We start from the raw sequence: 14816 nt of genomic DNA, 5'->3' as shown, positions 1-14816 counted from the left end.
TTGAAGGCAGGGGCCTGGGATGCCCTCGACGACAATTTTGCATATCAAATATTTACATTACAATTCATAAGAGTAGCAAAATTACAGTTATAGATTGTGTGATTTTAATAATTGATGTAATTGTATTTAGATGTTTTTAATTCTTTAGTTTGGAATGCCCTCCTTCTCTCCCTCTCTTCACCGGGTGGGAGGAGGAGGCGGAAGAGGGGTGGTCTTATACGGTGAGTATATCCTAAACACAATATTTTAACTGGAAAAGTTGGGAGTCATCTTATACAATAACTATTTTCCAGGAATTTTTTCTTCAGTCTGCAATATGCCAAAATTAAAGGCTATTACTAATGTCATATGTTTGCAGAATTTTAGTATAAAGCAAAAGTAAACACAGATGTAAAAGCTATAGATTCAGTCACAGAAATGAAATTATTATTATAAATGATTAGTAGTAGTAGTAGTAGTAGTAGTAGTAGTAGTTCTGTCTTAATTTTCTCCCATAAAAGGTTTCAAGGCAACTTCCAATAATTTTGAAGAAATCCAGTTAAAATATCCATGTTCAAAAGTTTTTTTTTAAATTCCTATTAATATTAAATAGCTCCTCTGTTGATATCTTTATCTATGCTATGCTGAGCCATGCAGAAATGTGGACACAATGGGGCAAAGGTATACAAGACTGATTTTATGTGCCCAGGTAGCAAAGCATTTATGCAATGCTTTCTATTCTGAATTGCGCCAATCAGTCTGATCCTGATAGTCAGTAATGGGTCCCCAGGACTTAACAAGAATCTGCACAAAGTGCCTCATTAGGATTCTGGGTGCCAAGAACATTAAAAGAGAATTTTTGGTATAGTAATTCGTCTAGGAAAATCTACATAGAACTATCCTTTATTTGTCAATAGGACTTTAATATTATTTTGTAATGTGAGCATTCTTTAATATATAAAAACCTTGCTTATCAGAAATTACAGCTCTACTTTTTACAGCTCCATTTTTTTCCTTTTTCTCTTCTTGAGCTGCCACCATTTATTCCAAAGCAACACTTACACATTTGTTTTCTCTTGGACTTTTCTTTTATCACTTTGTTGCTTTGGCCCGAACATTGGCAGCATCGACCTCAACGCTTTGCAAAAAGCTTCTCAACATGAAGAAGGTACACACAAAGGAACTGGCCCCACCAACTATAGACCCTAACACAGGTACAAAATCACAAGCCAGTTCTATCAATGTCAGGGTTGCACAAAGCAAGGACTTTGACAATAAACTAAGAACCAGGTCCTTGGTGATAGCATGGGGCAGGGGAGTGTTTTTGATAGCAGACCTCAGCTCCTCCACAGGCTTGCCAACTCGTTTTGCCAGGATACGAAGAGAATCATCATCTAAGCCAAAGACCTTACAGAAATGTACCAGTGCTACCATTAATATGGCAATATCACACACCAGAGAGAGGCCAGGGACAGGAACAGCTCCCACAAAACAAGACACAAGTGCTAACATCCATATGAGGGATTCCAGCGCCTTCCTTTTCTTTTTAACTATTTCTCTTGAGAAAGTTGGTGTGGCCATGAGGAAGGCATGTCTCTTGAGATCGTCCAGATCCTCCTCTAAGGTGGCATGCAGGGAGGGGAAATCATACAGTGACAGATCCCACCGTGACATCAGGAAAACCCTTGTGGAAGATCCTTCAGCCTTTTTCAAATTTTCACTGCAGTCATTCCTTATCTTCTCTAGAGTTTCGTGTTCATTGAAGTTCTGCTTCCTTTTTTCTGAATCAAGATTGACATCTATCTTTGTGCGCACATAATAGAATTGCTTCTTCATCTTCTGAATTTCACGGGCTAAAGTGATATCATTTGTAGTGAAACGCCCTGAAGAAACAATGATGAAAAAATCATACTTGCTAAAATTCACCTTCCTTAGATACTCCTTGGCTTTAAATTCAGGTGTTCCGATCCCTGGCAGATCCCACAGAGTTACTTTGGGGAATGTGGGATGTGGATATGCCTTCGTCTCCATGGTTGTTTGTATTACCCCGGTCTCAGCTGACCCTTCATCATGATCACTCATGCCTCTCAGCGCATTGACGAGGGATGATTTACCAGCACCTGAACGTCCAGTGATAGCTATGTCAAGTGTGGCATTACTTAGCGAATCCAGTTGCTGCTTGGTTTTTTCTATGATGTCTGAGATGTCTTCTTTTTCCAAAGCAAGCCCCAGATTTTCAAGGTCAAATTTTAAGATTGTTCTGGAGATGGCACTTCTCAGGAAAGATCCTTTTGGAGGTTCATTTGACCTAAGGAGGAAAAGAAACATTGTGATTGCTCACTTGCCTGTCCCAATTTCCATGGTATCTTTTCTTTAATCAATTTGGGTTAAGATCCCTAGGTGAGAAGCTGCATGGAATCAATTGTTATTTATGATGAAAGGGGTGGGGCCCTTTAAACAGGTGTTTTGTTTTATTTATATCCTGCTTTCTGGAAAATGGAATTCAAAGCAGCTAACGAGATAAATCTAAATGCTTGATTATAAGATGCGGACAGGCTCATAAGGGTGATATATGTTCATATAGTCAGCCATTTAGGGCTCAATAGATCAGAACTAGCACTTTGAAAAGTGCCCAGAAAGGAGAGGGCAGCTTATATAGATTTTTTCATGTCAGGAGCGACCTGAGAAAGTGCAAATCTCTTCTGGTGTGAGAGAATTGGCTGTCTACAAGGAGGTTACCCAGATGTCCAGATGTTTGATGTTTTACCATCCTGTGGGAGGCTTTTCTCATGTCCCTGCATGGGGAGCTGAAGCTGACAGAGGAAGCTCAACCCGCTCTCCCTGGATTTGAACTGCCAACCTGTTGGTCAGCAGTCCTGCTGGAACAAGGGTTTCACCCATTGCACCACGGGGGGGGGGGGGGGGGCTCCTATCTTATATAGCTGTTTCAATGAGAAGTTTATATGCTACCTATAGCTAATTGTTGATAGTCAGCCATAGTATCCACCCCTTGGTTCCTTACTATATGATACATGTGCTGTACTTGAAACAGTAACAGTAATGGGAGAGAAAGTGTATTTGCCTCCTAACATAAACACACATGGGGATCATAATGAAAGATAGAAATGTTATATTATATAAAACAAAAATAATGTTTAACCACCAGCATCATTATATTGTTTTCATAACAACATGTAGATCCGTACTTGAATAGGGTTTAGCCTTTATCAAAATCCGACCTACCTGTCAAGTCGCTTCTTCTTCAGCTCATGGGACCACCTTGAGAACTTTCTCTTGAAATCATCCCATTCATCCTTCAGAGCCTTTTCAAGATATGGGAAATCATACATTTTCCGGTGCCATCTTGATATTACAAAAACCCTTGGAGAAGACTCGCCTGCCTTGGTTAAGTTTTCACAGAAATAATTCCTTATCTTCTCAAGGATTCCTTTTTCACTGAAATTTGGTTTTTCTTTCTCAGATGCCAAGCTAGCATCCACATGGGTGCGTACATAAACAAACTTCTTCTTCATTTTCTGGATTTCACAGACCAGCCTGAGGTCATTTTCAGTGAACCTATTTTCAGAAACAAAGATGAAAAAATCGTACTGGTTTAAATCTATATTCTTTGCATATTCCTCACTTTTAAATTCATCTGTTCCAATCCCTGGAAGATCCCAGAGTGTTATGTCTGGATATATAGGATGCACATATGCCATTGGTTCATTTGGGACCTGTATCACATCCGTCACAGCAGCACCGCCTTCGTCATCTCTCTCCATACCCCGCAGGGCATTCACAAGCGATGATTTCCCAGCTCCAGTTTCCCCGATGATGGCAATGTTAAATGTGAGGCTCTCATGATTTTCATTGACAGCTTCAAGTTGCCTTATTGATGGTGGGTGTGAGTTTCTTCCCCCCATGATGATTTTGTGGCTGTAAAAAAGACACGAGGATTGTTAATGTTGAGACATTTGGCTTTGGCCTTTATTTTGGAAACATCCATGTTAAAAACAGGCGGATGTTTCCAGGGGCCTTTCCACACCCACCCCAGAAAGCACGCACTTTCTGGAGTGGGTGTTTAGACGTTATCTTGGGACTAGCTGAAGAGAATGTCTGAAGCACCTAACTCCCCCCCCCCCCCCCCCCCACACACACACACACACACAAGGCCCCAGATCCCTTAGAAAAGTAATTGAAACTTACGTCGTGTCCATTAGAGATCCTGACGAGCTCTCCCGGTACATAGAAATGGCATGCCAGGACAGCAGGGAGGGAGCGATTTCCCTCCCCCCCCCCCCCCCCCCCCATCTCCTGGCGCGTCATTTCTATGCACTGGGAGAACTTGCCGGGACTTCTAATGGATATCACATAAGTATCGATTACTTTTCTAAGGGATCTAGGACTTGGGGGGAGGGGTGGCCATTCCCACTGTTTACCAGGCTTATTTTGCCTGGTAAACTGTGGGAATACTGTCTGGACTACAGTACTCTGCAGTCCAGACCCGGAAGTAGTGCATTCGATGGCCTGCCAGTTTTTAGGTGTGGCTTAGTGCCTGGGGGAATCTTTTGTTGAGCTGTGATTAGCTGTCCCTGATTGTTTCCTCTCTGGAGTACACAGAGAAGCCATTGAAATCCATAAGCATGTGGACAATTTCAACAGAAAGGAGGAAACCAGGAAGATGAACAAAATCTGGCTACCAGTATTTAAAAACTCTAAAATTATAACAGTAAAACAACACTCAAACACAGGGGAACTCCAGAGAGGAAACAATAAGGAACGGCTAATCACCTCCCAACAAAAGATTCCCCCAGGCACTAACAAGCCACACCTAAAAATTGCCAGGCCATCAAATGCCAATCAAGGTGACCAATTAAAACTTTTACACCTTGCTCCAACAGACAAGAGTTCTTTGTCCCACCCTGGACCTTCCACAGAAACATAAACCCAATTTTCCTAGTTTCCAACAGACGTCACAACCTCTGAGGATGTTTGCCATAGATGCAGGTGAAACGTCAGGAGAGAATGCTTCTAGAACATGGCCATACAGCTCGAAAAACCTACAACAATCCAGTGATTTCGGTCGTGAAAGCCTTTGACAATACATTGACCAGGCGTACCTCTGTCTTGCCTGGATTCAGTTTCATTTTGTTCGGCCTCATCCAAACCTTCACTGCTGTCAAGGGAGAGGAAGCCTATTCTCCCAAGAAATTCAGGAAACATGAGTAATGGAATGTTCTTTTCTTAGAATGAAGAATAACATTCTTAAGAGGAAGTGTTGATGTGTTTATCCCTCATAAAATATTTCTAAAAACTGTGTTGCTGGTCACTTTTCATATAAGACTATGCATAGTATCTCTCATTATTACATTCCTTTCTTCGGTTTTGAGAATAAGTGCTTTATGTTTGCTCGGTACTGTGAAGGACTAGGAGAGACATATGGATGAGTTCTCCTGTTCTCATTGCGGGCTGTTTTTCAGGCCCTCATAATCTGACAAAAGAGAATCAAGTTCTTATAGTTCAGGGATTCCTTATTCTCACAACTCTGAATCATGTAATTCTATTTGTTAAAAAAAAACCCAGTAATTTATTTTTCCGAAAAAGTACTTTTAATATTGAATATTTTATGCCCGGCCAAACTATATGAAAAGCATCTATGCTCTTAAATCATCAAAGTGACTTTTCATTAGTAAAGTTTGGTGATATATGTTTTGGGTTCAACCTATCTTTGAGACTGCATCTCCCCCTACAAACCGGCACAGACCTTAAGATCTGCTGGGGAGGCCCTTCTTTTGGTCCCACCACCGTCTCATGCCCTGTTGGTGGGGATGAGAGAGAGGTCCTTCTCGGTGGTGGCTCCCTGGCTCTGGAATACCCTCCCTAAAGAAATTAGATTAACTGCCCTCTCTTCAGACCTTCTAGGTGAGTCTAAAAACATGGCTCTTCAGACAGACCTTTGATCGTGAATTATCCATGGCCAATGTGATGAATCATTGATAATACTGGCCCGCACTTTGATTGATTGTTATGATAGCCAGCTTACCTGCAGGTTCTACTGCGTTTTAGGAATTTCATAATTTTCAAATTTTTACAATTTTATTAATGACATTTGTATGTGCTATCGTACTTATGTCATTGTATTTATATTGTTGTCTGCATGTTGCACTTGAAGTGCTTCTGTGAGCTGCCCTGAGTCCATTTGGGGAGCGGGTGGTGGGTACAAATAAAGATTATTATTATCATTACTTTTTAATATCTGAAAAATTTCCCTCTCCCCATAAAACAAACACAAACACTTTCCCCATGGCTCAAAAATGTCTAGAAATGTTTCTGGTTAGCTGTGCTTTGCTCCTTCTGTGCCAGGGATCGGCATAGCAGTGCAGATTTTTCATACAATGTTGTTCCCAGAATGTAGTAATTATAGATGTCATTTGCCTCTCTGGGTTGAGATGTAGAATGAGAGAAATGGTGCATTAAAGTTACCTACATTGTAAGGCTTTTGTATTATGTATAATTATTATGGCTCCCTCCTTAGGAAATTTAGGGTTTGTAGGTTATTGGACATGTAGGGAGTTGTCTGAAAAGAGAGGACAGAATGGGTAAAATGCTGCTTTGCGGAACACGAAGAGTCGTATAGAGCTTTGGAGCAGAGCTTTCAGTGCTTTACAGCAAAGCCTAGCACACACTTTATGAAGGAGGACGGAGTTCATTGCTTTGTATTTTTAATATTTATCATGTCAAGCACATCTTAAGAGGAAAGACAGGGTAAATGATCACACATTTTACATATTTCAGTAGTTCATGTTTAACAAGAGCTTCTCTTTTCTGTGTGTGGCAGAAAGAATCAGGTACAGGAGCACAGAAATTTAGGAAAGCAAACAAAAACTTAAATAAAAAGGGACGGACTTACCTAAAGTAGCAAAAGAAGATCTGCAGGTAGATCTGTTGAATTTCAAGGTGGATGGACGCTCGATGGGATGTCTTCCCTGTCCCACACTAAGAAACTCTGCTGCTATGCCTTGATCTGGTGATTCAGAAATGCAGGAAGCCTCACAATGAAAAATAAAATTCCGTTTGTTTTTTTTTAAAGGCTAGAGGCAAACATGGTAGTGTCCACCCATCAAGGAAGTAGATTTCCCATGCCAAGAAGAAACAAATGTTGATGAACACCAGTTTTCTTTCCCCTAATAATGGGAGGGCTATACCCTCATCCACACCCACTCCACTTAAATACCTTAGATAGCAAGAAAGAAAGTGCAGTGTCCCATGAAAAAAGAGGACAACAATACCACTGTCTGATTTTTTTTTCTGCAAGGCACAGTGCCAATTCAACTTGAAATGTTTGTAACATTAAGTTGTGATTGTAATCCTTCATATTCCTGGTTCTTAAGAGAAAAAAAATTCATATTCTGATCCTGTCTGTCAGCAGTAATGGACTGGATGAGGGCCGAAAAGCTGAAGCTAACGAAAGAACATTCCATTACTCATGTTTCCTGCATTTTTGGGGGAGAATAGGCTTACTCTCCCTTGACAGCAGTGAAGGTTTGCATGAGGCTGAACAAACTGAAACTAAATTCAGGCAAGATGGAGATACTCCTGGTTAGTCGTAAGGCTGATCAGGGTGTGGGACTTCAGCCTGAGTTGGATGGGGTTGCACTCCCCTTGAAGACACAGGTTCGCAGTCTGGGGGTAATTCTGGACTCATCACTGACCCTTGAAGCCCAGATGTCGGCGCTGGCCAGGAGCGCCTTCTCACGAAACCTGTGCGCCAGCTGTGCCCATGGCTTGAGATGCCAGACTTAGCCATGGTAGTCCACACCTTAGTCACATTCCACTTGGACTGCTGCAATGCTATCTATGTGGGGCTGCCTTTGAAGGTAGTTCAGAAGCTGCAATTAGTGCAGAGATAGGCAGCTAGATTGCTAACTGGAGTGCTATATCATGAAAGGACAACTCCCATCCTGTGACAGTTCCACTGGTTGCCGGTCAGCTTCTGGGCTAAATGCAAAGTGATGGTTGTTACCTATAAATACCTAAACAGTTCGGGTCCAGCCTATTTGTCCAATCGTATTTCCCTATATAGATCATCTTGTGCACTGCAGTCAGTGGAGGAGGCCATGCTCTTGGTCCCATCCCTGTCACAAGCACGGCTGGTGGGAACAAGAGAAGGGGCCTTCCCCGTGATCGTTACCCATCTCTGCAACTCCCTCTCTAAAGAAATAAAAATAGCCCCCACCCTCCTCTTCTTCAAGAAACTTTTGAAAATTCATTTATACACTTTAGCATATGGAAAGGAGGAGGACTAAGATTCTGTAACACTGGTGAACCCATTTGCACTATATGATGGCTATTATACATTTTTAATAATCACCTGTTGTTAGCCATTTCAAATGCAATTCATTTCTAACTGCTTTTAATATGTTTACTGTTCACTAATGTCTTCATTTATTGTCTAACTTGGATTATTGCTACTTAGTCCCCATTTCAATCTCTATTTTATTTTTCATTACAAGCTTATTGTTATTATTATGCAATATTTTGTATTATTTCTGATGTTGTTTGCACTTTGTAAAGTATTGAATATTTGCTTATTTCTGTGTGTAAACCGCCCTGAGTCCCCTTTGGGAGAGAGGGCAGTCTAGAAATAAAGATTTCTGATTATTATTATTATTATTATTATTATTTTCATGCAGGGTCTTTAATTGGAGATCAAGCATTTATTCTTTTGCCCTCCAGATGTTTTCAGTTTCAGCACCCATGTGCCCCCTTTTCCAGCTAGAGAGGCTAATGGCCAGGGAGTCTAGAACCTGGAGTCCTAAACATCTGGATGACCAAAGTTTGGAATCTACTACTTGAGAGCATTTCAGCTAGAGCTCCACCACAGCTACCTAAAATACCTTGTTTCTATGGTGTTGATCTTTGGGAACTAAACATTGAACTTCCTGTAGTTTTTTGTTGCTGGGAATGCAGCAGAGAACAAACTCAAACAGAGCTCTCACTTTCAATTTGAACAGATGTTATTAGGCATGCCATGTTGTTTGCAACTCAACCTTTTGTTGGCAGAGCCAAGTTGTCATGTTTACTATGTTGCTATCAATACTTCTTGTGAGCAGATCACTTACGGCAAACACTTGATTTAGGAGAAATTGAAACTTAACTCAGATGGCTGAAGTTTCATTTTCTTTTAAATCAGTTTCACCAACCTTAGGAGGTGGGAGGTGAGGAAAACTGGTCTGTCTCCAAATTCCTATCAGGAAATGCAATGATGAAGCAGAAAAATAGTTTGCCTGGAAAAATAGTTTGCCATGCTTCTAGAACATGGCCATATAGCCTGAGAAACCTGCAACGCAGCAATTCCATCTATGAAAGCCTTCTCCAGACTCCTTGGAGTCTTAGCTCCTTGGGACTCCTATGGGTATCAGCAATTTCCATGAAATCTTGCTGTTTGGTGCCTTTATTTTGTTAATCTCTCTGTGTTTTCCCATCCTCAGACTGAGCATTAAAAATGGAAGAAAACCTGTCCTTTGTATTGTCGAAGGCTTTCATGACTGGGATCAATGGGTTGTTGTAGGTTTTTCGGGCTATATAGCCATGTTCTAGAGGCATTTTCTCCTGATGTTTTGCCTGCATCTATGGCAAGCATCCTCAGAGGTTGTGAGATCTTGTCCTTTGTGACATTGGAAACTTCTTCACATGATGCTCAAAGTGAATCACGATTTGGCTCCCCTCCTTTAGAGAGTTGACTAGCCACTGAATTCAATTCCCAGGGGGAGGGCGGGGTTCCAGAGCTGTTGGGCACCATTCAGGTTGTGTGGAGGAGGAGATCTGCTGGTCACCAACATTCCAGGGAGAAGCACAACAGAGTTCTTGCGACTCTGGAGAAGGTAGGATGTGGTAGACCCCATGGCAGACCCCTTGGACTTAAGGTCCTGCTGGTAAACGCCAGATCCGTCAATGGAAAGACAGCTGCCATACAGGACTTGAGCCTGGATGAGGGGGTGGACTTGGCTTGCATCACTGAGACCTGGTTGGATGAGCTGGGTGGGGTAAATCTCACCCAGCTGTGCCCTGGTTTTGGGGTGCACCAGCAGGCTAGGTCTGGGGGGCGGGGAGGAGGGGTCACAGTCCCTTGGGGAGATGGTAGCGGCGTATAAATAAAGTATTATTATTATTATTATTATTATTTGTTTCAGACATTATGATTAGTCTAATCAACAGGTTAGAAAGTGCAACAGGTTAAACCACTGAGCTGCTGAACTTTCTGACCGAAAGGTTGGTGGTTTGAATCTGGCGAGCAAAGTGAGCTCCTTCTGTTAATCCCAACTTCTTCCAACCTAGCAGTTCAAAAACATGCACATTTGAGTAGGACAATTGGTATAACTCTGGCGGGAATGTAATGGTGCTCCATGCAGACATACTGGCCTCGTGACCTTGGAGGTGTCTAATGAGAACACCAGCTCTTTGGCTTAGAAATGGAGACTTAATGTCAAGGGAAAACCTTTACCTTTTAAATCAACCCTTTAGAAACCTGCATGCTTTACATAAGGTAAGAAGCAACAATCCTAAAAACATGCTTCCATATATAGTTTAATTTGATTCATATAATTTGATCTGTACTGCTAATGAACATAAGTATATCTGGTGAAATTTTTTGCAATCCTCTGCATCTTGTTTTCAGTGTTGAACTGGGCAAGGGACACAGATATATCGGGACAAATGAATGGACTTGTCTGCAGCCACCCTGCCCCATATTGCTAAGAACGATGAAGAGTTCTGGAGAACCCAAAGGCTCACACAGTTCTGTGCTATTATAGCTTGTTTTAAAAACAGCATTGCAGTTGCAGGTGTTGCATCTATATATCTTTTTCTGGACCCTTTCCTCCAGTTTCTTTTTCTTCATCAGGATCTGACACAATTTTTGTACCATACTTTGTATTTGTTTTAAATTTACACAATATAAAAATGTAAGGCATACTAAGTATTCTAAATAAAGGGAGATTAAAAGAAAATGAAAATAAGAAAGAGAAGAGAAATTATTAAAAACATATAATGAATAAATAAATCAAAATATATTTGAAACTAACGTCATCTAACACAAAAACAAATACACGGTACGTAAACAGTAAACTACTAGCATAGGTTCTCATAAACCTTCTCAAAGCTTGATTAATTGGCAAAAATGAAGATGTGCCTTATAGTTCATGTGTTCCTTACAGCTAATGCTGCTGGCACAACCTGGGGATCACAACCAGAAACAGCGAAGACATTTGCCCTTGCGTTTTGCTATTCTGCTGCTGAGTATGCATGCCCTTTGTAGAATGCATCTGATCACACTAAAACAGTGGATGTGGCTCTTAATGAGACATGCCACATTATCACAGGATGTCTTCACCCTACATCACTGGAGAGGTTATACTGTTTAGCCGGTATTGCACCACCTGACATCCACTGGGAAGTAACAGCCAATAATGAAAAAACAAAAGCAGTGACATCTCCAGCCCATCTCTTACTCAGATATCAGGGAGCATGCCAATGCCTTAATTCAAGAAATAGGTATCTAAGATCTACACAGATACTCACGGAAATACCTCAGCAAGCAGGGTAAAACCCGGAACCTCAAACTGGCTGATACTGAATGAGAGAATGAGAGGACCTCCCGGGCTCACAGAAGACTGGGCGTCTTGGAAGGCACTGCACCACGAGATGCAGAGGCAACCTTAAGAAATGAGGCCACAAAGTGGAGTCCACGACATGCGAGTGCAGAGAAGTGCAAACCACAGACCACCTATTACAATGCAGTTTGAGCCCTGCCACATGCACAATGGAGGACCTTCTTATAGCAACATCAGGGGCACTCCAAGTGGCCAGCTACTGGTCAAAGGACATTTAGTATAATGCCAAGTTTTTAAAACTTTGTGTTTTTTAAATACATTGCAACTGTACCCTTGCTTCGCTCCTGATACACTAAATAAATAATCTTGTAGTTCCATTTGTATAGGAAAAAACCCAATTCAAACAAGTACATTCTATTTGTAATTATTTTCTGAAAGCAACACACTTTTACTGTATCAGGATCAGCACTTCTATGCCAAACCCTTATCTGCCCCATCATCATCTTCCCCACTCACTCTTTCTCTTCTGCTCATGAGATAAACTTTGGGGCTCCATTGCTTGGCATCCCAACACAAGTGTCAGCCTAAATTTAAGGTGGTAGTGGGGAGCCAAAGGAGTCTGCAGGGGAGAAGATGCATCAGTGGGGAATAGCAGAGGATTGTGATGGTATTATGTGCAATGGAATATGGAAAAGGCAGAAACAAAGGGGTTTTTAAGTCTGCATGAGTCTTCCATGGGAAGATAAGCAGGGGAGCAGGACAGGAGTTTCAAATCTGGCCATTGCTTCAATGGGAAGGTAGGGAAGGGAGTGAGGGACTTGTGTTCTTGGAAAGACTGCAGTAGAGAGCTGGACAGCAGACAGATTGGGACGAGAAGGTAGATCTAATTAAACATTCGCTCCAAAATAACTGTAATCTGAAAATATGGTGGGCCAAGTGTACTCTGAAAGAGCAGAAGTGATGATAGAATCGGTTTAATTCTGTACTGGAGAGGGAAATAGGAGTACAGACATTCAGGAAAGCAAGTGGAGAAAACTTAAATCAAGAGAATGACTTACCTTTCGGAACCAACGAAGGTCTGCTTATGAACAGTGGACCTGTTTCATTTCAAGGTGGATGGGCACTTGATGGTGGTGGATGGGCTTTCCTTTCCTACAATCATAAATATTTTTTGCTATATCTTGATCTGCTGATTCAGAAGCGAGCACAAAGTCTCACAATGAAAATGAAAGTCCACTTGATGGTTTGCTTTTGTAGGCTACAGACCAACATTGGTATTGGCCACCCATCAAGGAAGTGAAGTGAGGGAATTTCCAACACGGCTCAATCATATCAGGAGGAAAGGTTGAGCACTAGTCCCCCCTCCCTCCCCACCAAACTGTTGGAGGGGCTATACCCTCATCTATCCTCCACTCCATTGTAGCTACACCCATAAGTACAAGGAAATTGTCTCTTGGATAACAGAAAAGAAAGTTTAATACCCACAAATAAATAATAATACACTTTATTTATATTTCACCCTTCTCCCTTAGGGGACTCAAAGCGGATTACAGTATTTACAACAGACATAGGAAAACATTCTTATAGTCACATACAAGGAGACACTCAAACAAAGGATAAGGCAAGGCCTCTCCTTTATCATTTCTAGCTTCTGGAAGCAAAGCTCAGCTCTGGCTCTGGGGGAGGTCTGGTTGTGTAGCCAGCAAGACTGCTTGGAGCATCTTTTGCCTTTGCATGTTTTTGAACTGCTAGGTTGACAGGAGCTAGGGCTAACAGTGGGACCTCACATCCTGCGGATTTGAACTGCCAACCTTTAGCACCTAGTCTTGAGAAAGATTGTGAAACGTTGAAAATCTGATTTGTGATTGTGGTTGCTCCCTGGGGGGATCCTTTGTTGGGAGGTGTTATCTGGCCCTGATTGATTCTTGTCTGGAATTCCCATTTTTTTAGTTGCTCTTTATTTAACTGTCCAGGCTTTGAAACTATAAGGCCATTCAATAAATAATTAAATAATTGTTTTATATGCTTGTGGTTTTATCTTTTATTGTATCGTGTGTTTGTTTTATGCATTGTTCCAGGCACACTGTACCGTATGTAAGCCGCCCAGGGTCCCTTCGGGGAGATGGAGGTGGGGTACAAAATAAGTTGTTGTTGTTGTTGTTATTATTATTGTTATTATTATTATTATTGAATGCTCATCGTGATGGCCAGTTTCAATATTCACACGTTCCCCAAACAGACAAGAGTTCTTTCACCCACCCTGGACATTCTACCTCACTTGCCTAGTTTCCAACTGACCTCACAATGTCTGAGGATGCCTGCCATAGATGTGGCCAAAACGTCAGGAGAGAATGCTTCTGGAATATTGTCTTACAGCTCAGAAAACTCATAGCAATCCAGTGATTCTGGCCGTGAAAACCTTCGACAACACAGTCTATAACTGAATTTGAAAGAATTGAAAGCAATCCATGTTCCAGACTTTTTAAAAAAATGTCCTAGGACTTTTTTTCTTGATCAAAATTATAATTAGATCCATTTTGGCCAACTAACAACATTTTCACCAATCAGCCCCTTTTTGTTGGCACAGCCTGATCTTTGCCCATCTCTGGATATAGATCATTTTCTCAATAGTCTGAAAATTCAGATCTTTTTGCAACTCACAAAACTTTTAGCTCCCTTTGTCAATTATTGGCAAAGTTAGGGACATCCCACAAGAACCAAGTTATGTGCCGGTGCTTTAACTTTCACTTTCATTCAGGCGAACCTGATTGTAGAAGGGCCACACACAGAGAGAGGGGAGCTGAAAGAGAACACAGAAAGAACCAAGAAAAATTACTTCAGCTCTTTAGCATTCCCTCAGCTGCAGGTAAAAGCTTTTTCTACTTCTTCTTTTGAGCATGACTAGTCTTGAACTCTTTCTAGACTTCTGTGGTACAAAAGGGTATGTCTTAAAATAAAAAGCAAGGGATAGATGTCTTCCAGAGCAGAGCAGAGGCAGAGCTATTAGATCAGAACTAGTACAGATGGCATTCCATTTCTAGGACCTTTTTTGTGACCCCCCCCCCCAAGGTGAAAAAAATCCAGAATGCCCAAAATATCTCTGGGGCACAGCATGCAGATTTTTGTGTGTGAGAGAATTGGCCGTCTGCAAGGACGTTGCCCAGGGGAAGCCCGGATGATTTGATGTTTTATCATCCTTGTGGGAGTCTTCTCTCGTGTCCCCGT

The 14816-nt window shown here is 41.5% G+C and overlaps 1 protein-coding gene across 4 annotated transcripts; it reads right to left on the bottom strand.

The window, feature by feature from the left end:
- Positions 1 to 460: 460 nt before the first annotated feature.
- LOC132781776 (interferon-gamma-inducible GTPase 10-like) lies at positions 461 to 12827 on the bottom strand. 4 transcript variants are annotated; one of them, XM_067462257.1, is made up of 4 exons: positions 12650 to 12827; positions 6890 to 7028; positions 3223 to 3915; positions 461 to 2287 (listed from the first exon to the last, which is right to left on the bottom strand). In XM_067462257.1, exons 3-4 carry the CDS (start codon positions 3900 to 3902, stop codon positions 1072 to 1074), a joined length of 1896 nt encoding a protein of 631 aa, XP_067318358.1. In that variant the 5' UTR covers positions 3903 to 3915; positions 6890 to 7028; positions 12650 to 12827; the 3' UTR covers positions 461 to 1071. The 4 variants fall into 4 exon arrangements, with proteins under 4 accessions (XP_067318358.1, XP_067318359.1, XP_060642208.2 ...); XM_067462258.1 differs by having other exon boundaries at positions 6890 to 7003; XM_060786225.2 differs by lacking the exon at positions 6890 to 7028.
- Between the last annotated feature and the right edge of the window lie 1989 nt (positions 12828 to 14816).

The sequence above is a fragment of the Anolis sagrei genome, chromosome Y (assembly GCF_037176765.1).
Source record: "Anolis sagrei isolate rAnoSag1 chromosome Y, rAnoSag1.mat, whole genome shotgun sequence".
Classification (NCBI taxonomy): Eukaryota; Metazoa; Chordata; class Lepidosauria; order Squamata; family Dactyloidae; genus Anolis; species Anolis sagrei.
The sequence above is the reverse complement of the archived record's forward strand: the minus strand, read 5'-3'. Positions and strand labels throughout refer to the sequence as shown.

Excerpts from the sequence above, each read along its gene's own strand:
- LOC132781776 (XM_067462256.1), bottom strand. The coding sequence starts at position 4,226 with ATGTACCGGGAGAGCTCGTCAGGATCTCTAATGGACACGAC. Across the intron at positions 3,916-4,185 it reads GGATCTCTAATGGACACGAC|CCACAAAATCATCATGGGGG; the intron begins GTAAGTTTCAAT and ends TCTTTTTTACAG. Across the intron at positions 2,288-3,222 it reads AAGAAGAAGCGACTTGACAG|GTCAAATGAACCTCCAAAAG; the intron begins GTAGGTCGGATT and ends TTTCCTCCTTAG.